Source organism: Hippopotamus amphibius, chromosome 1 (genome assembly GCF_030028045.1).
Source record: "Hippopotamus amphibius kiboko isolate mHipAmp2 chromosome 1, mHipAmp2.hap2, whole genome shotgun sequence".
NCBI classification, from domain to species: domain Eukaryota; kingdom Metazoa; phylum Chordata; class Mammalia; order Artiodactyla; family Hippopotamidae; genus Hippopotamus; species Hippopotamus amphibius.
The window spans coordinates 18,195,553-18,217,323 of NC_080186.1; the positions used below are offsets into that span (position 1 = coordinate 18,195,553).

The following is a 21,771-nucleotide window of genomic DNA, read 5'->3' on the forward strand; positions in this document are numbered from 1 at the left end:
CTGAGATTACGCATTTCTCACAGGTTCCCAGGGAATGCTGGCTTGAGGGCCACACTTTGAGAACCGCTGATATAGAGGATGGGTTGGAGAAGAATGGGTAGCAGCGAGAATACTAAGGAAGCTACTGAAATAGCTCAGGTGAGAGGTGACGGAGGCAGATACAGGACAGGGGCTCACATTTCAGATCGGGGTGCTGCTAACTTCAGTGTCTTATTGGTGAGATTTCAGGCATAGTAATAAGTCAACGTGGGAAAGGGAGGTTGCTTCTGGGGACAGATGAGCCAGTTGGTCAGAACAGTCCCCACTCCCGACCTGGGAGGATCAGACCCACACTTGGTAATGACCTTCAGAAAGCACAACAGAGACAAAGGAACCAGGTTTGTCATTTAATGCCCAATCTTCACAACACGAGGAGGTTTACACAGTGCTCGTCAAGGCGGGACTCAGGGCAAAACCAGAAACCAGGCCAGAGGTAAGTGACCCATATAGAATCCCAGCACAGGGACCAGGTTCCCTCTAGACACATATGCCACATACAAGGCTTCATCACTTACCCAGGAGCCAGCAGGTTGGCCAGGCTTCTGCTCACCGAGGGTCCCCATGGGAGGATAGGGTCCCAGGATGAGGTGGGGACCTCAGGACACAGTGATGAGAACCAGAAAGCTGCTTGCAAACAACCCCAAAGGTCTTTCACTTCAAATGCTTTAAGCCACACAAGTGCTCAGATACCCAAACTTTCACTAAAAACTAAACACGGCGCAGAACTGAGGCTGAACACCTGGAAAGAGGAAATAAAGTCAAAACCACACTACAGCCAGTTTTAACACGCTCCACTATCCTCCTCTTCCCTGTAACCACGCTGTTCAGACCATAGCATGGCTATGGAGAAGGGATGCTACTCTGGTTTTAGGAAATCTCTTTGAACCTCCAACTCTACTGAACAATTTAATGCTACTGGGTTCCCTGGAGCCCCTGCGTCTTTGATGCCCCTGGGGACATGAGTGATGTGGGGGCTGCCAGAGGGGCTGGGAAATTTCCTGGCAGAAATAATGTACCTCAAAAAGAAACTGGCTTTTCTTCTACCCTGATTTTAAAGTTTACTGGGCCCCTAAAGGGAATTCCGCTCAAAATGCTTCTTAAAGCACTTGATGGAACTTGAGAGGTTTCAGGCAAGGTCACTGGCAAGAAAGAGGCACGAGCTTGTTTCCGACACTGAGCCTGCGGCTTGGCCTGAGTGGTCCAGCCCCTGGACCAGGCAAGGTGTGGAGGGGACGGGACAGGCGGGGGCAGGGGCAGCTGCTCTGGATGTAGGCTATGGGTCCAAGGGGCAGCCTCTCTGTCCAGCCCTATGGCTGGGCTTTTGGGGAATGAGCTTAAATTCTGGCTGGAGCTCACCATTAAATTTATTCCCGGTGAGTCCTGGCAGCCTCCTCTCCCTTTTCTCTGATTTAATTCTAGGAGAAAACTCTAGAAAGAGTCCAAGGCGTGGAAATCAAACATCTCTGTCCTCAGAGATGGCTAAACGGCAGTCCAGAAGAGACCTCACAACAGCCATGCCATCTCCAGCCCCACAAGCCCCAAACCAGACCCCAAGCAGCACCCCCTTCCCCCACCTGAGGGCCAAGGTAGTCCCTTGGCCCTAGGCATGTTGGGCTTCAAACCTGCCTTTTGATGAGAGCCCTGTGAGTATCTGGAGAGGAGAGACCAAAGGCACCTCTGTAAAGCACAAAAAATTAGCCCTGTTTATAGAGCAGGACTTCTGTGACCGTTCCTGAGAGGGTACTAACGTGGGGACCCAGGAAATTAAGCTAATGACAAGGCCTGACTGCCCCCAGCTGGGCGTTAGCTCACATTGGACCCCACACCCAAAGAAGCCCATGTTCCAAACTTCAGATGCCAGTTGGTCAGCTCAGGAGCAGTCCCACGGAGCCAACTTCATATTTGAAACCAACTTAATGCTACAAACTTAAAAAAAAAAAAGTGCTGCCCAGCTGAGCCCCTGAGGAAACCTAGCTCCCTGAGGGTGGCTGGTGGTCTCTTAGGCCACCACCCCTGGCTGCCTCTTTCCAGAAGGCACAGCCTTGGTTCAGCCCAGAGCACCCTCACCCCAAATTGGGTAGGGGAGGAGGGCTGACCCCCCCCCCCCCATAGCCAGCTGGGCTACAGGGACAATATGAGATGATCAAGCCTCTGGGGGATGGGGTGAAGCCAAAAGACCTTCTTAGGACCCCAAGCTTGAAGAGGTAACACAAGTCCATCTCCCCATTAGCTGCTAACATCTGGTCTGCACTGAAGACGCTTCCCTGTCACCTGTTCAGTATCCTGTGACAAAAGAAGCCAATGTGCCATCAAGCCACAGTCACTTCTGTCCCTGGGGCTCTGTGTGAGAGCTGGGGGGAAGGGGAGGTCCTTAAAGAATCACCCCCTTCAACAAATGCGGCAAAAAAAAAAAATCCTTCCAGGGAAGGGGAGGACCATACCAGCAGCGACCGGAAGAGGTGCTTTCTGGCAGTTTCTTCTTTTAATCTCACCCTTGTCTACGGTGGGGCGGCCTCTGCCTCCCAGGTCCTCAGTGTAAAACAGCCCCTGTCCCAGCGAGAGACAACAACGGAGGAAAGGTGCCTACAGCAGTGTGACAGCTGCTTCCACGCTCCTGCCCTGGTTTCCCCAGGAGCTCTCCTGGGCTGACTCCCTGGAACCAGCTCTGGGACAGAGGAGACCAGGAGTCCTGCAGCCGCTGCTCGCTAGAATTAGGAGGCCGAAGTGCAACTGGCGTTCCAGCAGACTGCACGGCCCCTCAGGCCCAGCCCCCTGCCACTGGGGGGAGTTGCGGAGTTGGCCTGGGCCCCTGGAAGCCCTGGCCTGTCCTTGGACCTGTCTGAGGAGAAGTCTTACTAGGAACTAGAACAACCTCCCTGCTAAAACTCAGGGAAGGCAAACAAACAAAACAACCTGAAATAAATACAAAGGCATTAAGTGCTTCTTGATAAACTGAGGGTCCTAACTGCCCCCCCAAAGGCAGTTACAGGGCCTCTCCTTGGACCTGGTTACTCCCCTGTGGCCCTTCACGTGAGAGGTCAGAGGTCAGAAGACTGGCTGGGCCTTCCCAGTTTCCATGAGGAAGGACAGGACCCAACCCCTGATAGGCTCTTCTCCCATATCCTCCACATTACCCGGGACAGTGTCGGTGGGCAGATGGGTAGGAAAGGAAATGGGGAGACCTCCATACCCTGAGCGCAGCATCTCGTGTCCCACGTCCTGTGCAGGCAGAGGGCCTGTCAGTCTGCCTGTGAGGAGGCAGAGTCGGGCAGGGCTGCTGGGGGCAGGCAGAGCCATTCAGTTAATCAGCAGGTCCCCGAGGTCATAGGTGTCGAAGAGGTCGCTGATGCCCTCCCCGCCATCCAGGCCCCACAGGTAGTCATCCTGGTCCAAGGGCGGCGAGAAGCTGATCAGAGGGGAGCTGCATGGCAGTGTCGGGGACAGAAACTGGTCCTCCGTCTGCTGCAGGAGTGGGTGTGCCAGGTCCAGCATGCTGTCGGTGGCCTCCAGGGGGACAAGAGATGGTGGAGGCGGCAGCAGGACCTGCTGGGACATCAGCGCTGGCTCTGAAAACAAATAGACAAGAGTTATGCCTGATGCTGGTGCCCAAAACCTCTGGTCAGACCTCCGAGAACAAGAACAGCCCCCGGTTCCCTGGACGGCTGTGCACCCTTCTCTCTCTGGCCCACACCTGAGGACACAGGACATTCCCCTTTCCCGCCCCAGCTCCAGCAGCCCCCCCTCCTCACATACACTCTCTTCCCTCCCCTCTCCTGTCTCCACACCCACCCCCAGCTTCTGCACTCAACCCTACCCCCTTTCACCATCAAGGCACCGGCCCCTGGAGTCACTGTCTCTTTTTCCGGCATCAATTCCTCTCACTCTCCTAGATCATTCCTGTCAACACACACACATCCTCTAATAACTCTTATCTTCATTTATTTTTTTTGGCTTCACCATGCAGCATGTGGGATCTTAGTTCCCCGACCAGGGACTGAACCCATGTCCCTTGCATTGGAAGCATGGAGTCTTAACCCTGGACCGCCAGGGAAGTCCCTAATAACTCTTGTCTTTAAAGAGCATCCTCCCCTATGGAAGATGCCTTAGAGGACTGGGACAGGGAGGGTGGGGGGGACTCGAGGGAGGGTGGGGGGGAGTCAAGAGAGGGAGGGAATATGGGGATATGTGTATAAAAACAGATGATTGAATTTGGTGTACCCCCCCAAAAAAAAGAAATAAATAAATTAAAAAAAAAAAAAAAAAAAGAGCATCCTCCCCTGACTTCATGACTCTCTCTAATTATCAGCCCATTATCCTGCTCCCTTTCACAGTGAAGTTTCTTAAGAGTTACCAGTGCTCACTCCCTACCTCCCCACCACTATTCATGCTTCAACCCACTCCAACCTGGGGTCTGTCCCCACCATGCCACTGAAACAGTACCCTCCGTGATGCTAAATCCAGTGGTCAGTTCTCTGGCCTCATCCTATCTGACCTTCCAGCAGAATCTGATGCAGTCTTTCACACCCTTCTTCTTGGAACACCTTCACTTGGCTTTGGAGATACTAGATTCTCCTGGTTTTCTTCCTGCCTCTTTGGCTGCTTCTCCTTGGTCTCCATTCCTGGATCCTCCTCCTCTTACCAACTTCTAAACCCTGAAGCCCAGGGGCTGCATCCTCCAATTCTTCTCTCCTCTGGCTGCACTCCTCCCCAGGTGATCTCAGCCGGCACCACGGCTTTAAATCCATCTCCAGACCTACTGCTCTCAAGTGGACGCCTCTGGCCCCCGGGCTCTGGGCTCCTGCTACATCTCTACGATACATCAGAACTCAGCATGTCAAAACCAAATTCCCGGTCTTCCCCCAAACCTAAGTCCTCCCCCATTGTATTTAATGAACCCCCACCCACTCAGTTCTTAGGCCAAAAGGCCAAGAATCACCTGTAATCCTGCCATTTCCCTGCATCCAACCCAGCAGCAAGGTGCGTCACTTCCGCAACCAAACCAACCCTCTGAGCTGCCACCTCTCTTCCGCCCCGCTGCGGTGATCTGCGGCTCACCACGTTCTCTCTCACCCAGGCCCCTGCAGCAGCCGCCTCACCAGTCACCTTGCTTCCACTCTTGGCCCTTGCTGTCTGTGCTCTGACTTAAAGATGGCTTAGAGGGACTTCCCTGGTGGTCCAGGGGTTAAGACTCCACGCTTCCAATGTAGGGTGGCGCGGGTTCAAGCCCTGGTCGGGGAACTGAGATCCCACGTGCTGCACGGTGGGGCCAAAAAAAATTTTTTTTAAAAAGTGGCTTAGAATAAAATCCAAAGTTCCCACCAGGACTGAGCAGGCCAGGTGTGATCTGGCCCCTGCCTCCCTTCTTGCTCCCTCTCCTGCCTTCCTCCCACAGCTCACACTCACCTCTCCAGACACACCAGCCATCACCTATCTTCAGCACACCCAGCTCATTTCCATTTAGAGGTAAGGAGGCGATTCCCTATATAGGCATGTGAAGCAGGGCACCAGAAATCCCTGCCAAATATACCCTGATGCCCAGAATCTCACCATCTGAGTTGTTCCTTATGAACCACACATTGCTCTGAACATACAACCAGACCACCTGATCAACCTCGAGCTAGCTGTGTAGCCATGTGGGCAAGTGACAACGTCCACAGGCCTCCGTTTCCTCACCCCTAAAATGGGGATGATGATTGCACCTGCCTCTGGCTGCTGAGAGGCTTACATGATAAGTGCAGATGAAGAACAGCTGGCCCGCAGGCTGCCCTTCTTAAAAACAAAAATAGCTCCCATTTACCAAGGGCTTACCTATCCGGCCTGGCTCTGCTCTCAGGAGAGGCCTGTTTCACCTCCCCGGGACACTCAAGAAGCCTCAAGGGAGGCACTGTTGTTATGTCTATTTACAGATGAGGAAACTGAAGCTCAAAGAAGCCAATTAAATGTAGTATTTGCATGAAAAAAAAATCGAATGTTTGTTTAGCACATTGCAGGGGCCTGCAGGTGTTAGACTAAGAGGTCTGGCTTGGGAGGGACGAAGAGGCTGGGGGCTTAGACTCTAGCCCCTCTCACCAGCCACAGGACCCAGCACCGCAGTTTTCCCGCCAGGAAAAATAAGGACCCACCTCCCTGAGTTGTGGAAGCAGTAACTGAGCTACCAAGTGTGAGAGCCTCTACCTCATGTTGGACCCCTCCCATCCATTCATCCATCCATCCACCCATCCATTCATCCATCCATCCACCCATCCATCCATCCATCCATTCATCCATCCATCCACCCATCCATCCATCCATCCATCCATCCACCCATCCATCCATTCATCCATCCATCCATCCATCCATCCATCCACCCATCCATCCATCCCCTCTCCCTCTTTCTCTCTCCTTATCACATCCAGAAGAGAACTGCTCTTTGTAACATCTGTGCCTCCACCATACCCTGAATGGCTCGTATTCACTTAAATATCTCCAAACCCACACACAGTAGCTGTTCAGTTCACATAAGCTTTTAAAAAGTCACATTCATGCTGTATCATCGGCTGAAACGCATCCAATAATCACGAGGGAGTTTTAGTGTCCCCGTTTTAGAGACGTGGGAACAGAGGCTCGGAGGGGTTAAAGTGACTCCCCCAGTCACCCGCTCATAGGAGGTGAGATGCAGACTCGAACCTGAGTGTCCCAACTTCAGCTCCCGTGCCCTCAGCCACATGCAGGTTTAAATCAGAATGTCACAGCCTGGAGGGATGTTTGATGACTCAGGTTCAAACCCCGTCCGTTACAGATGAGGGAAAATAAGGTCCCAGAGTGAGAGCGATTCCCCTGCTGGCGCCAGAACTAGGACAGGAACCTGAGTCCCAAGACTGTAGCGGCCTCCCCTTTGGACCTGGCCCTGAGCACTTCGACGACAGAATGACCCTGCTAGAACATGGAGCGTGTGTGACTGCATGTGTGTGTGTGTTCACCTTCTGGAAAACTTCATCCTGCTCTTTTCAGCAGGGACATCACTAAGAGGCCATGTGGCAAGGGCAGCGGGGGCAGCAAGGGCACAGGCCCTGGCACAGAGCTGGCTTCTGGGCTGGCCCCTGCACTGACTGTTCTGTAAGCCTCTGGTCTTTCAGGCCTCAGGCGCTTGGCTTGTACCCCTGAGGTAAAAACCTTGTCCTTGCTTATGCAGGAGAGTCCCCTACCTCTGCCCAAGGTCTCAGATGACAACTGAAGGTTCTAACTCTGGAGAGCCGTGCACATGTTGACAGTGGAGCGAGAAAGCAGAGCGCAGGAGGAGGAGGGAGAACAGGGTGGGGCGCAGGTCTGGACTGGGAGATAGGCACTGGGAGGTCCCCAGAGGGACAGATGGCCAGTGCAGGGAGAGCCTTGGTTCCCGGACCAGGCAGGGACACAGGAGAGCTCACTAGAGAAGAACTGGAAGTCTGGGCTCTTGTCTAAGCTCTGCCACTAACTTGCTCTGTGACCTTAAGAAAGTCACTTGCCCTCTCTGGGCCTCAGTTTATTCATGTGTAAGATAAAGTCTTGGGCTTCCCTGGTGGCGCAGTGGTTAAGAGTCGGCCTGCCAATGCAGGGGACACGGGTTCGAGCCCGGTCCAGGAGGATCCCACGTGCCGCAGAGCAACTGAGCCTGTGTGCCACAATGACTGAGCCCACGTGCCTAGAGCCCGTGCTCCACAACAAGGGAGGCCACCGCGATGAGAGGCATGCGCACCGCAATGAAGAGTATCCCCTGCTCTCTGCAACTACAGAAAGCCCGTGTGCAGCAATGAAGACCCAATGTAGCCAATAAATAAAAAAATTAAAAAATAAAAAAATAAATTTAGAAAATAATAATAAAGTCTTGAATTAAATCAGGGGTCTGCAAACTTCTGTAAAAGGCCAGATAGTATTTTAGGGTTTGCAGGACGGTTTGCAGGACTCTTACAGTCTCTGTCACACAGTCACTTGCCCAACCCTGAACCCCCAACTCTTTAAAAATGTGAAAACCATTCCTAGCTCATGGGTCATATAAAAACAGGCCAGAGTTGGCCTGCAGACAATAGTTTTATTAACCCCTGAGTTAGAGAAATGGAATCCAATCTGTGTTCTGTAGACACCTGCCCCCATCACCACACACACACAAAGCCTCTCCCACCAGACCAGTTCTAGCTCTGCATTTGTTGAAACACTAGCGTTCTACTTGGGGGAATTCTGCTGCTAAGAAAACAAAAAGTAGAACACTGGCTTACACGGCCTCAAAGGATCCTGCCATTCTGACCTGATGTCAGTAAAGGGCAAAAACCATTGTGGGGGAGGGGCCTTCACAGGCTCCCATTTCTACCCGTACCCGACTCCCAGTCTCCCTGGCAAGTCCTCAGGGACTCTCCCACCTCTTTATTCCTTGGCAACTGCCCTTATACTACTTCCTGCCAGGCATAGACAGCTTTTCGCTCTACCACCCACCTCCCAGCCACTGTCCTTCCTTAATTTGTTCTGTGTCTCGTGGAGAGAGCCCTGGGCTAGAGTGTGCAGACCAAGGTTCGAGACACAGGTCTGCTGCCTCCCAGCTGGGAGGCCTTGGGCAGGTCACATCACCTCTGCTTCAGTTTATCTATCTCTAAACTGGGAACAATAAAACCCACCTCGAGAACTGCTGTGAGGAGTCATGTGATAATGGATGTACCTGGTACACGGGCATGATTCAAAACACCTTAGCTATTACCTCCTAAGGAAGCGTTGAGCCTGTCTCAGAAAACCTCTAGTTTCCATTTACTGTGGGCTTATTGAGTGTCAGGAGCTCTGCTATTAGGTGTTGTTACAGAAGTAGCAGTAGTAGTGCCGTGGCCATAATAATGGTGATAATAGCTAAGAGCTGTTGCCAGGCACTGTTCTAAATGCTTTACCTATGTGAACTCATTTAATTATCACAACCTATGAAGCAGATATGATTAATTACTATGCCCACATTACAGATGAGGAAATTAAGGCATAGAAAGGTTAAGTAACTTGTCCAAGATCATGCAGCTGGCAAGTGGAAGTGTTGGGATTCAAACCCAGGCCCACCTCTGCCCAGAGCAGCTCAGCCTCCCCCCTGAGACAAGGAAAGGGCATGTGCTTTATAAAGTGTAACGTGCAACACACACACGTGGGGGAGAAGGACCGTATCCCCTGCTGCTGGGTAGAAGGTAGGTAGCCAACAAATGTCGATAGGGAACAGGGAAACCCTAAGGCCAGTGCCTCTCGGCATCTCCTGTCCCTCTGGACGGAGGGTCTCACCTGAGGATCCCGTGGGTTCCGTGATCCCAGGGTTGGTGCTGCTGCTGGGCTGGGTGGAGTCAGGGCTGGGGCTGAGGGTGGAGGTGGAGGGGAGGGGCTCCGTGGTAGGACTGTCGGGCTCCTGCACCTCTTCTGGGCACAGGTAGACTTCGATGGGCCCCTGTGTGCTCTTCAGATATATCTGCAGGTTCTCCTGGAGAAGGAAGAGAAGCCAGGTTGTGCCTCTGGGCAGCTGGACTTACTCATGGCTCAGTGTATACAGACGGACACACGAGGCTCCCACTGTCCGTGTGAGCACACAGCCCCTGAGTGCTCATGTGGCCTGTGGCAGACACCTGTCTGGCCCCGAGACTCCCTTCTTTTAGGGAGAATGCCTTAATTTTCCCTTGGGAAATCACTCCTCCCCCACTCTCAGGCCTGAGCTGGTATCATGAAAGTTATCCTTGCCACAGCAAGGGGAGAGCCCACCTGGGAGCGAAGTCAACACAGAGAACTGCAGAGGGAGAGATGCAAAGCATGAGACCGACATTAAGTCACGGTTTAAACCCTCGCATCCAGGCTTGCCCGCAACCCCCAAATCTTCCCCTGGACCCTTCACTTGGTTCCCCCCAGGCTCCCCTCACTTAAGCCAGTCGGACTTGGCTTCCTGTTATTTGTGACCAAGAGACTGACACTTAGCTTTCCTGCCCTTGCCTCCTCCCTAACTCACACCCGCAGCTTAAGCCACAACCGGCAACACGCATGCTGTCCCCGATCGCATTCAGGTGTCCGCACCTGCCCCCAGGCAGTCCCTCAGCCCGCCTCTACTTCACCTGGCAAAGACCCTACTCATTCTTTAGGACTCTGTTTAACTGTCATCACCTATGGGCTATTCCTGCAACTGTCCTTCCTCCAGGCCCTCAAAGCTCATCTTCAGTCTACAAATGACAGCAGCACCGCTTGGTCAGCTCTCTTTCCCACTAAGTCCTGAGCTCCTCTAAGGTGAGGGCAGGGCCTTATTCACCTTAATGTTTTTCCATGAAACAAATTATTTCTGGAGCTCCTATCAGACTCTGGGCTGGGGGTACTACATGGGTGGAACATGGTTTTGTGGAGGTTACACACTAATACACAAAGCAGAATATTATTATGTAATCACCAGTATATCCTGGCAAACAGAGGTTAAATGCAGCAGAAAAGGACAGGTGTTATGAAGTCTGGGGATGATCAGGGAAGGCTTCCTGAGGAGGTGATGTTCGAGTTGAGACCTATAGGATGAATACCAGTAAACCAGGCAGAGAGGGAAGAGCATCTCGGCCGGAGGGAACAGCATGTGAGAAGGTCTTGTATGGGGGTCAAGCTTAGTATAGTGGGAAACTGCAGGCAGGTCAGTGTGGCGGAAGGAAAGACAACGCAGTCAGCATGTGAGAGGAGGCTGGTGAGGTCAGAGCACAGACAGCCTCATAGGCACTGTAAGAATTCTGGTCTTTAACTTAGGAAAGCACGGTTAACACGGAAGGGTTACTGTAAGTACTGACACTGCTGTACCGTGTGGGTGCACGCATGCATATGCAGGGGAACACAGGGCCTGGTGGGATGTGGGGTGAAATCAGGAACAGAGATCTCCTCAGGCTGGTACCTGACGCCTGACGCCCTTTCCAGCTTCCGCCCCTTCTGCCCCGACTCGGAGACCATTAGTCTTGCCATGGCCACCAGCATGGACCCGGGAAGCTTGGGATTGGGCAGTGCCAGGAACAGAACCTGCAGAGCCGCCTGGAACATTCCTAACCCTGCAGTCCACCAAATGCTTCCCCTCTCACCTCGCTCCTCTCAGGCACTTCCAGTCTCGTCTGCGGAGGGGCCTTGACAGCGATCACCGTCTGCTCCTTAAAGTTGCCCACAGCACGGATGTCCTGGTAAGTCACGTAGGCCAGTGTAGGGGCGGGAGAGTCAAGAGAAGTGGCTGTCTGTCAAAATTCAAACTCCCAGCCTGCCCACAAGGGATCTAACCCACCTCTCAAAGCCTCTAAACGTCCCCAAACTGTCATCTGTTCTTTTAATATCATAAGCTACCTCGGACCCTTTTAGAAATGGGGCTATAAATCATTTAAAAAATGCTGCCTTACATCAGCTTTTTACATAAAGGCTTCATCTGCTAAGCTAGGTTTTTAGCTCTGAGAGGGCAGGAAGACATGCCTTATTTCTTTATATTTTTCACAATGCCTACCATCCTTCCAAAAACACAAGGTCAGATCCAAATACCAATTAGATGGTCAAACCATTTGGGAAAAGAGTATGTAAAGCCACTGCAAAGTCTATGCCCTTTGACCTCATTGTTTCAATCCTAGGAATCTAACCTAGGGAAATAAGTAAAAAACTTGGGAAAAGGTTCTATCTATAAAGATATTCATCACAATATTGCTTTATAAAAGTAGAAATCTAGAATTGATCTAAATGCCCATTCTAGGCCTTATCAACAAACCATAGTGGCCTGAGTAGGACATTCTCAAACCATTTAAATATGTTATGGGAATTCCCTGGTGGTCCAGTGGTTAGGACTCCACGCTTCCAATGCAGGGGGCACGGGTTCGATCCCTGGTTGGGGAACTAAGATCCCGCAAGATGTGTGGCGTGGCAAGAAAAAAAAATATATATAGACACACACATATATATATCCCCATATATCTATACACACACATATATATATGATGTTAGACCATAGGAAACTGTTTTTATAGGTAAAATAAAAATGGTCCAATATCAGCAATTTCATGTGGATCAACCAAATAGGAAGGATACTGCAACATAAAAACCATCTATGGTAGTATACTAAGTGGAGAAAAGCAGAATATAAAACATTGTGTACAGCAGATACACACTGTATTTAGATAACACACACCCTGTGTATAGTTAAGGAACGATGGCTGTGTTAAGGTGGCAGCTCTTTTTTTCTTTTCTCCATTTTCCAGATTTACAGAAATGTATTTGTTTTATTTTTATAATGAGAAAGTAATTCAACATACCCAAGAGGAAAAGCCCCCGAGGAAGGAAGAAACAGATATGCCAGACCCCTAGGGTGAATCAGTCCCTGCAGGGAGGTTCTGCATCAAGTCTGGGTAGTTATGAGCATGCAACAGGCCCCTGCTCCCGGACCCCTTCCCCCACACCAAAGAGGATATCTCTTGTTGGCCTTGTCCTCTGTCAGATGCTTGAAGTTCAGAGAGCAGCTCTGGATGAGTTGGTCCAAGGCCTGCTCCATGCTCATCAGCTCCTTCAGCTCCTGACCCAGCTGCTGCTGCTTCCCAGGCCGGGTAGGGTCTTCAAACAGTCCCCTGCCTCTGGGGACAGAGCAGCCCCCCAGTATCAGTCTCAGTCTCCATCCAGGGACCCCAACCCCAGGGCTGCTGTGCAAAGCTGCAAAGACGTTGTAGGCAAAACTCCAGGAAGAGGCCATTCACATGGTCTACAATGCTGCCTCCTGGCTTGTACAAATCAGTGGTCCCGCCTCGCTCCCAGGGAGCTGCCAGGGATTGGGACTTGATGTTTGGGGGCTGGGCTAGGGAAAATAAACAAGTCAGGGTCTGACCCCACTTTTGGGGGGCTTTCAACTCTATCCATCGTATGCCTCGAGCTCCCAAATGGCAGGGAGCTGGAGTGACCTCATTCCCGACTCCTCTGCCTGGGTTCTCTTAGAGTTCACGCCAGGGGTTGCAGGTCTGTTGTTTAAGACCTTACAGAAGTGAGGAACGGAGTCTGGAGTACTTATATCTTAGCTGGAAGGAGTCTGGGTTACCACTGCACAGATCACAAAGGATTTTCCTAACTTAGAAGAGGGCAATATTAGGACCCCTGACTCAAGAAGATCTGTGGTCCTCTTAGCCTGTACATGTCCTGGAAATCATTCTCTGCCCTTGCCACGCTCTCCTAATATTACTCCAGCATATACACCTGCTCTTCCAACCCCCCCTTAAATACACTGGCTCCACCCCCAGAGTGTAAGCTTATTGGATGTTGCCCTTGATAGCTCCCGCCAGCACTTGCGCCCATTGGATGTTGTTCTCAGGCCCGCCCCCGACATTCACGGCCTCAGAATATTGCCCCTGGCTCCGCCTACAGCACATGCTCTCCTTGGTGCCATCGCCGGCGCGCAGGCACTCACACCCACTGGATGTTGTTCTTGGCCTTCTTGCGGATGAGCTGGATGCCCTCCAGCACATTGGTGATGTCATAGATGCGACGCTTCTGCACGTCCAGCACCTCAGCAGCCCAGTTCAGGTCCAGGACCCCATCCTCAGACTCGCTCAGGAGATAAATGAATTTCTTGGTGAGCAGCCCCAGCGACGTGTCATAGCGAGTCTTCTCCCCAGGTGACTTGGGGGCTGACGAGGAAAGGGCTCAGTCACTTCTCTGAGAGGGACCCTGGGGGTACTTTCTCCATTGACCTGGACCCACTTTCCAGTTTACAGAGCACTGGGAGGGAGGGGGTCATTCACCACCATTGTTCAAACAGAGAATCTGATAACTAGAGAGGCAAAGTGACTTGCTTAAGGTTTCACAATCAGAGGGCAGCATCAGGGCTGGAAACCAAATATTCTAACTCTTGGTTCCCACCTTCCCACCAAAGCTCAGGGCAGCCATACCACCACCACCGCCCCACCACCAGCACCAACAAATGCCTACTGTGTTCGCTCACTGTTATAAGCACTTTCCATGTACAACAAGTTTAATCCTTACAATATCCTATAAATTTGGTGTATAACCATCCCCATTTTACAGATGAGAATACCGAGGCACAGACAGATTAAGTAACTTGCTCAAGTCACTCAGCTAGAGAGTGGCAAAGTGGGACTTAAATCCAGGCAGTCTGGTTCCAGAGTCTCCCTTCCTAACCATTATCCTATCCTGCCAGTTATGTCAGGAATTTGGAATTAGGGTAGGGAGGGAATGACAAGAACATGTTTATAGACTTGCTTTTTTTTCCCTTCCAGTTTTATTGAGATATAATTGACATACAGCACTGTATAAGTTTAAGGTGTAGACTTGCTTTTTCTGTGTCACCCAATGATTATCTGAGAGGAATCAGTCCTATTATGTCACGAGCAGCAGGTTCATGAAAAAGGTCCCTTTCTTAATGAGGACGATGTCCCAAGACCACATCTCAGCTGCAGCATCTTAAACCACAAGACTTTTGCAATCCAGTGACTTGCAAGTCATATAGCAAGTTAGTGGCTAAACTAATTCTGGAAGCTGAGTTTTAGAGAGTCTCAGATTCCTTGAGAAGGGGACTTTAGAATCCCTTAATATAAAGACAGCAAGTATTTGGCACACAGACAGTTTGGTCAATTTTTGCATTCACGGCAGATATTACTAATTGATTAGTACGCTTGGGATCCTTCAATAAAAAGCTCTGGGCAGCCTCTACTAATCAATTGGAGAGGAGACTTTCTTGCTAGTCCCGATCTAGCTGTGCCTTGTTTCACAGATGAGACAGCTAAGATTCACCGAAGAGGAGTGACCAGTCATGTCAGGACAGAGCCCTGACCAGACCTGCACGTTCCAGACCCTCAAGCTTCTCACCCAATCATCCCTTCTTTATTAGGTCTCTGTTCCCCCGAATTAGCATTCCTCCCTAACACTGTTGCTTAAACTCCCTCTCAAACCAGAACGCTGACTGAAAATATCAAGAGGCAGAAACTGGGTTCCGATCCCCACTCCACTGACTAGCAGTGTGACCTTGGGTAAGTCACTGAAGCTCTGAGTCTCCAGCTGCCTCATCAGTAAAAGGGGGATAGTCCACCTGCCTGGCAGGATCCAGGGAGAAGGCACAGGGAAGTGCTTTGCAAACAAGCAAGTGTGCTGCAAATATTAGCCCTGGTGATTTGGGCAGGGCTGCTGCCCTCTGCCCCTCCCCACCCCACCTCCAGTCTCCTGAGCCTGCCCTTAGATACTGCATGGGCATGGCTTACTTTTGGGGCTGGGGAGGCCATCCACTCTAATGCACTTCCCCTTGGGAGTCCGGAATTCAGGGACCGCAGGCCTCCCGATCCCCTCCAGGTCCAGCTTCCTTTTGGCCTTGGGGAGAGAGAGGAGACAGAGGCAGAGTTTGAGAATCATTCCTCCTTTAGCCTTTCCCCAACCTGGGGCCAAAGCACTGCGGCCACCAGCAGCCACCTCCTGCCTCAGTTTACCACCAGTCCTGGGTGGAAAAAAAAACAAAAACAAAAACTGTACCTGGTAAGGAAATATCAATGACCTGAAAAGTGAGCTTTCAGGGGAAGGAAGTCCTGTTTCTGAGGGGCACACAGCACTCCCATCTTCCAAGGCCCAGGCGCTTGAGACTACCAAAGCCAGTCAGAGTTTTAATTCAGGGTTCCTTAATAACAGGCCCCAAGGTCACTTCTACATCCGCCTCTCCACCCCCCTCACCCAGGATGATACAGGGAGGAAGGAGTGGGTGGGGCCTAAACCACATCAGGCTGGGGTGAGCTCCCCCCTTCCCCCCCGTTGCAGAAGCAGCTGGCCCAGCCAGACCGAGTGCCTATCACAGCCTCACAGCTGGCCCTTATCAGGGTGGGGCTGGGCATCCGCCCAGGCCCAGGGGACTTCCTGGCTCAGTGCCACACCCCAGGGAGGTGCCCACATCGGGAAGCAGTCAAACATCCCCCACCCCTATGTTTGGGCTCCAGCTCAAGGGCCCCAGGGCCTCCTGAATAGACTCTATTTGCCATTCTTTCTTTGCTGAGAGGGGCAGACAATGAATCCTTCCCCTGTGTCTTAAGGACAAGCAGCTGAGGTCCCCCTGCTCCCCCTCCCTGTTCCCGCCAAGCTTGGGAAACACCTGCTGGGGAAATCAAACCACAGACCCATCTGCTCCTCTCCACCCCACTGCCACCCGGCCTCAATTACACCCAGAAGCTGCGCTGGCCCGGAAGGGGCCTCTCTCCTTGTTAGGGCTGGGCAGAGGCAGCACTGGGGCAGTGGGGCACTGGGGCACAGGTCAGAGACTCAGGCTTGAATCTCCCCGCTCCTTCACAGGCTCGCTGTGTGACTTGGGGAAACGCTCCACATCGAGAAGCCTCAGTTTCCTCCTCTGTAAAATGGGGTAGAAAATACCTACTGCCAGGGGCTGCTATAAGGACTCAAGGACATAACTTTTGTAAAATGCTCAGCCTTCAGTAGGTGTTCGGGAAATGCAGAGCCCCTTCCCTAAGCTCCAATCTCGGCCTCTTCCTAGACAAACTATTCTGGGGGTCACTGAGCCCATTTCCTTCTTCTCCACTTCCCCCAGTCACCCAGACACCCCACCCTCGCTGGGACAGAGAGGCCTATTTTAACCTTTGGTGGTGAGGTCATGCTCAGCAGGGCTGAGACTTCTAACCGCTGCTGAGCACAGCTGGGCTGACAGGTGTGGGAGGTGGTGATGGCTCTTCCTGCTGGCAGCTCCCTTCCCCCTTCTCGTGCCTCCTCCAGGAAGTCTTCCTGGACTGATTTGAGGAGCCCTGCTCCTTGACTGGAGGAGCCTGGATATGATGACCCTCTCTTCCATCCCCACCCAGACCTGGACATGATCCAAACACCACACTTCCCTGCTCATTTCTCTTTAAGTCTTTCTGGAATATTCCTTTTCTAACCTCCCAGCTGGTGAGATGCTAGATTCTAGGGAAAGTGACCTGCTCTAGTCCCATCTTGTTTATAGGAAAAGTCCTAATCATTCACTGAGACCTTCCACTGCCCTAGATTAAGCCCCAATATTCATCACCTCACTGAATCTTCCCAACACCACAAATCCCCATTTTACAGCTGAAGTAATTGAGACCTGGTGAGCCCAGGATGAGGAGAGAAAGGAGAGTCAGGCTGAGTTCTTCCAGAGGCAGAGGTGGCAGCCCAGAGTCTCCCCAGCCCCATTCACCTCCCCCACCCGACGGAAGCCAGCCCCTGCTGAGTTCACAGAACACACCAGGAAGAACCTCACTACCTGCAGAGTGGGGAGGAGGGGAGGACCTTGAACAGAGTACCTGCAAAGGGCCTATCACGTACTCATCAGTCCTAACTCACTGTGGCAATCTCTGTTGGTGGGTGAGAAATGGAGACTCAGAGAGGTTAAGCCATGTGTCCAAGGCCACACAGACAAAGAGCAGAGCCAGAGTTTGAACCCAGGTCTGTAGGGCTCCGAAGCCACGTATCAGGCTGCTCAGCTCCATCCCATAGGCGTTGCCCCAGAACCTGCTGAAATTTGAGCCAAGGCCTGGCTATGTCCACCTGCCCCCATCACTTTACTTCACACACACACACACACACACACACACACACACACACACACACACACACACCGGCCCCCTCCCTTTTCGTCCTCTCCTTCACCCTTATCCTGCGCTCTCAGGGTCCCTAAGCAGCAAACTGTCCCCCACCTGAGGACGTCTCTCTGACAGCCTTTGAGCACTGCACAGAGAAAAGTCAGCTCATCACGGATGGGCCTGAGCCTGCAGAATAGAAGTGGCAGAGGACAAGTCTAGGAGGACGAGGACTAAGGAGAGGCTGAGCACAGGCGTTGGAGTCAGAGCTGCCTGGGTTCCCATCCAGGCTGGGTGAGCTGGGCAAGTCTGCTGACCTCTTGAGCTCCACCTGCAGAAGGGGGTGCTCTGCTCCTCCCCCTTGGAGGATTTGAGAGGCCAGCAAAGCACTTGCTTACCAGCGGTAATGCACCAGGGGCACCAGTGAGGGGAAGGTTCAGAGGTGAGCTGAAAAGCATCAGGGATGTGCTGAAAGCAAAGGCCAGCTCCGCTCCAACCTGACCCTCTTAGGCAGCCCCTCTGGCTGTTTTATAAAGGCCTGGTTAAGATTCAAGCCCACCCTGCCAACCCCCCCGGGGGGAACGAGGCTCCAGCCTCAGGCAGCCCCAGAAGTCAGAGGGCCGGAGACCCCAGACAGAACCCCCTACGGGCAGCCAGATGAGGTAACCGGGGCTCAGAGGAGAGGAAGTGACTTGCCCAAAATCACACAGGGAGTGGAGCGAGGTGTCTCCTAAGCCCCAAGTCCTAAGTTAGACGGTGGGGGCAGGAGGCAGTGTAAGGAGTTGAGAGCCTCGCTTCCAGATCCCTGCTCTGTCTCGTGGTAGCCTGGGAGGGACTCGCTGCCTTGCCTCCCTAAGCCTACATTTCCTCCTCTGACCCACTTTGTAGGGTTGTTCATTAAAATGTTCATTTTCTTTCCTGGTTCTCAGAGGAAATTTGGAAAAGACAAACAAATGAAAAGGAAAGGAGAACTCTGCAGAATCCCGCCCTCTTCACCGGTTCCTGCAGGGATGACACAGAGTGAGGCCGTGTGCCCAGCTGGAGTAGGAGCATCCCACGCCTTCTCCAGAGGTGGTGGAAAGAGCTCTAGCAAGGGAGCGAGGAGACCTGGGTTCCCGCCTTCATTCTGCCATTGAGCTTGGCTGCCATCCCTGGGCAGTGCTTAAGATCCCTTTAAACAGCAGTTCCCCCAACAAATCCTGCTCACCCTGCACTTTGCAGCCTGGCCACAAAGCAAGTGGCCACACCCAGGGTTGGGTTTGGAGCTGCTCCAGGTCACACCCTGTTAAAATGAGTAAGCAGGGGGCCAAGGCCTGCCCATGGGATTTTGGGGCACAGGGCAGCCGAGGACTGACAGGAGAGGAGGCTCTGGGCCCCGGAGCCCTTTAGGGTGGTATGATGAAAAGAGATGTTCCCACATCTTGGCTTAGGACTTGGACAAGTGACTCCACGTCTCTGCTCAGGTTCCTGATCTGTAAGAAGCCTCATCCCAGGCATCTTGACCAAGATAACGAATGTGAAGAGTGCCAAGCAGTGCCTGGCACACGAGAGGCTTTCAGTAAAAGAGCTATTCTTGCTGTGATCACTGAGCCCCTCTGGGAGGGAGGTACAGACAGATGCACTCAGCTCCTCTGGGAGAGAAGCAGTTCAAATCCACAGCTGTTACTGAAACTCTGCCGGGTTGCCTGAAAGCAGCTGGCCAGAGGAGAGACTGGGCCCACCACTGAGCCCCCTGCCTGGGGGCACCCAGCTCCTAAATCAGGCAGTACTGGGGAAAGTCAAGACTGCAGAGAAGAGACTAATGATCACCTGCCTTGTGGGTCATGTATCTCCCTATATGACCTTGGACGGGTCACATCCCCTCTCTGAGCCTCAGTTTCCCTGTGCAACATGGAGGTACTTACTAATATCAACTACTTCATAGGGTACAAAACTGTTTTCGACTGTAAAATGCTGAACAAAAGATAGATACAAATCCTGGTTATCCTTGGCTGCTTGACCTGTAAAATAGGAATAGCACTGTTGCCTCCTTCCTCCTAGCTGGAAATAATGTACAGGAAGGGGCTCTGAGAGTTTAAAGCCTTGAGCACAGGCAAAGCAGGATTCCAGTAGCAGGGAGTGGGGGCTCTGCCTGCAGCCAGTGGTGGCTAGAGGCCTGAGCCTGCAGATTGACACATGTCTGATCAGCGCCTCTAGGGCAGAGGGGGTGGTCTTATCCCTGTACTTTAACTTAATTCACCACCCACAAGAAAGCAAACCCACAACATCCCCATCTCCCCTCCCTGGATCCTGCTTCCAAAACCCAGGACCTGGAGCTGGAAGAGACTGGAGATGAGTTACTCCCACTGCTACCCCAGGCACATACACATTTTCCCGACAAGGAAACTGACGCCCAGACTGGGGCCAAGACTTGTCCAAGGACGTACAGTGAATTGGTGGCAATCAGGACCAGAAACCAGTCTCCCTAACTACCACCCCCCACCCCCAGGGCTCTTCCCACTCCGCCCCCACCCTAAGGTTGTTTCGATTCTCATGGGCTCCAGGAATTCCACTCCCACAAAACACACCCTGTGCCAGGTGCCACCACACTTTGGGCCCTCCCTGGCAAAGGTCCTGGGGGCTTGAGGAAGGAACAGTCAATCTGGACAGGAACCTCTGAGAGCTGCCCCCACCTTGCACCTGCTACTGGCTGTCTGGCACAGAAGACTGGGCCTGGGGGAGGACCTAGGGCAGATAACTGGGAAAGAGTTGGCTGGATGCAAAATTGGGAGTCTCAGCCAGACTGGACCTGAGAGACCTCCCCCTATTTTAAAGCTCTCACAGTATCCCCAGGCTCAGTTCTGTGCTTGGACAATAGCAGATGCCCTGTTCTGACTCCTGGGCCAAACAATGAATGAAAGAATGAATGAATGACAGCAAATTGATTCCGTAGACTTCCCCAAAGTCACAGGGTGCACTGGGGGTAGTGGGTAGGGTCTCCACACTCCTGATCCAGTGCTCATTCCATTCTGCTCCAATGGATGAAGTTATTTCATCCCAAGTCTGAAAATGAAAGGCTCTTCTACTTAGATATTAGGGCAATATTGTTCTGGGAGCTGAAAGCTCCCCTTCTTTCTCCCCAGACTCGACCCCTCTCTCTCAGACTAGCTCCCAGGCGTCCCTCCCGCCTTTCCCACACCCCTAAAAGCAGAGAGGGAAGCGGTGGGTGTGGGGAGGGGGGGTCCCCAGCATTACCGGCAGCCGGCCAGCCGGCACGCATCGCACAGCTTGGCCCTCCGGTCCGTGGGGGGTGGCATCGAGGCAGGTGCCGGGCACCGCAGCGGGAGGCACAGTCTGCGGGTACAGCTGGGTGTAGTAGGTGGTGGTGGCCGGGCAGAGCTGGGGGCTGCTGAGGCCAGGCGGCCACAGCTCCGTGGGGCTCATCGCGGTCAGCCCCTTGGGGGGCGGCCCGGCGGCAGGAGCAAGGGCCCGCGGCCCTCGCAGCATGGCGAGTGCAGCGACCCCCTCCCCAGCCGGGCCTGGCGCGCCCGCGGGCACCTGCGGGCTTCAGAGCCCGCGGCGGCTCACACGGCCCGCGGCATGGCGCGGAGGCCGGGCAAGGCCGGACCCTCCCCTCCTGGCCCGCCGCCGAGCCGGGCAGCGCTTGGAGATCGCCGCTTGGAGATCGCCCAGCGCCGCCGCCGCCAGCGGCACGGCCAGGGGCTGCCCCGCCCCGAGGGCGGCCGCGACCCGCGAGGGCCCCGCGCCCCAGAAGGCTTCGGCGCCTGGGGTCTGGCCCGCTTCGGGGAGGGGTCTTTGGGATGTCCACGAGCTCGGCAGGAACGCGATGCGCTCGGACGGGGGAGGGGGACCGATTGCACCGACTCCCTCTCGCCTCGCTCTCAAGTCCCTGAGCTTTTCTCTGCTTTTTTTTTTCTCTGCCTTTTTTTTTTTTTAGCGCGAAACTGCGTGCCGCGAAATTCGGATCTCCCGCGGAAAATGCCGCGCTACGATTGGTCGCTGCAACAAGCACAGGCTCCACCCCCCGGAAGGACCGGTACCCGAGGCCGCGATTGCAACAGGAGCTGGCTGCTTAAAGGGGCCGCCACACCTGCTGCCGGCCGGCGCCCGCCGGTAGCCTCAGAAACAGACTGGGCGAGTGGTTTCCGCACCGAGCAGAGGCAGCAGCGCGCTGAGGACTGGGCCCGAATTCCCAGGGGGTGGG

At 53.2% G+C, this 21,771-nt stretch overlaps 1 protein-coding gene across 3 annotated transcripts; it reads right to left on the reverse strand.

Moving 5' to 3' along the window:
• Nucleotides 1–373: 373 nt before the first annotated feature.
• E2F2 (E2F transcription factor 2) lies at nt 374–21,435 on the reverse strand. 3 transcript variants are annotated; one of them, XM_057710545.1, is made up of 7 exons: nt 20,802–21,435; nt 15,243–15,348; nt 13,442–13,655; nt 12,455–12,614; nt 11,097–11,210; nt 9,298–9,490; nt 374–3,605 (listed from the first exon to the last, which is right to left on the reverse strand). In XM_057710545.1, the coding sequence occupies exons 1-7, from the start codon at nt 21,051–21,053 to the stop codon at nt 3,337–3,339; spliced, it is 1,308 nt and encodes a 435-aa protein (XP_057566528.1). In that variant the 5' UTR covers nt 21,054–21,435; the 3' UTR covers nt 374–3,336. The 3 variants fall into 3 exon arrangements, with proteins under 3 accessions (XP_057566528.1, XP_057566529.1, XP_057566526.1); XM_057710546.1 differs by having other exon boundaries at nt 12,455–12,608; nt 13,436–13,655; XM_057710543.1 differs by having other exon boundaries at nt 13,436–13,655.
• Between the last annotated feature and the right edge of the window lie 336 nt (nt 21,436–21,771).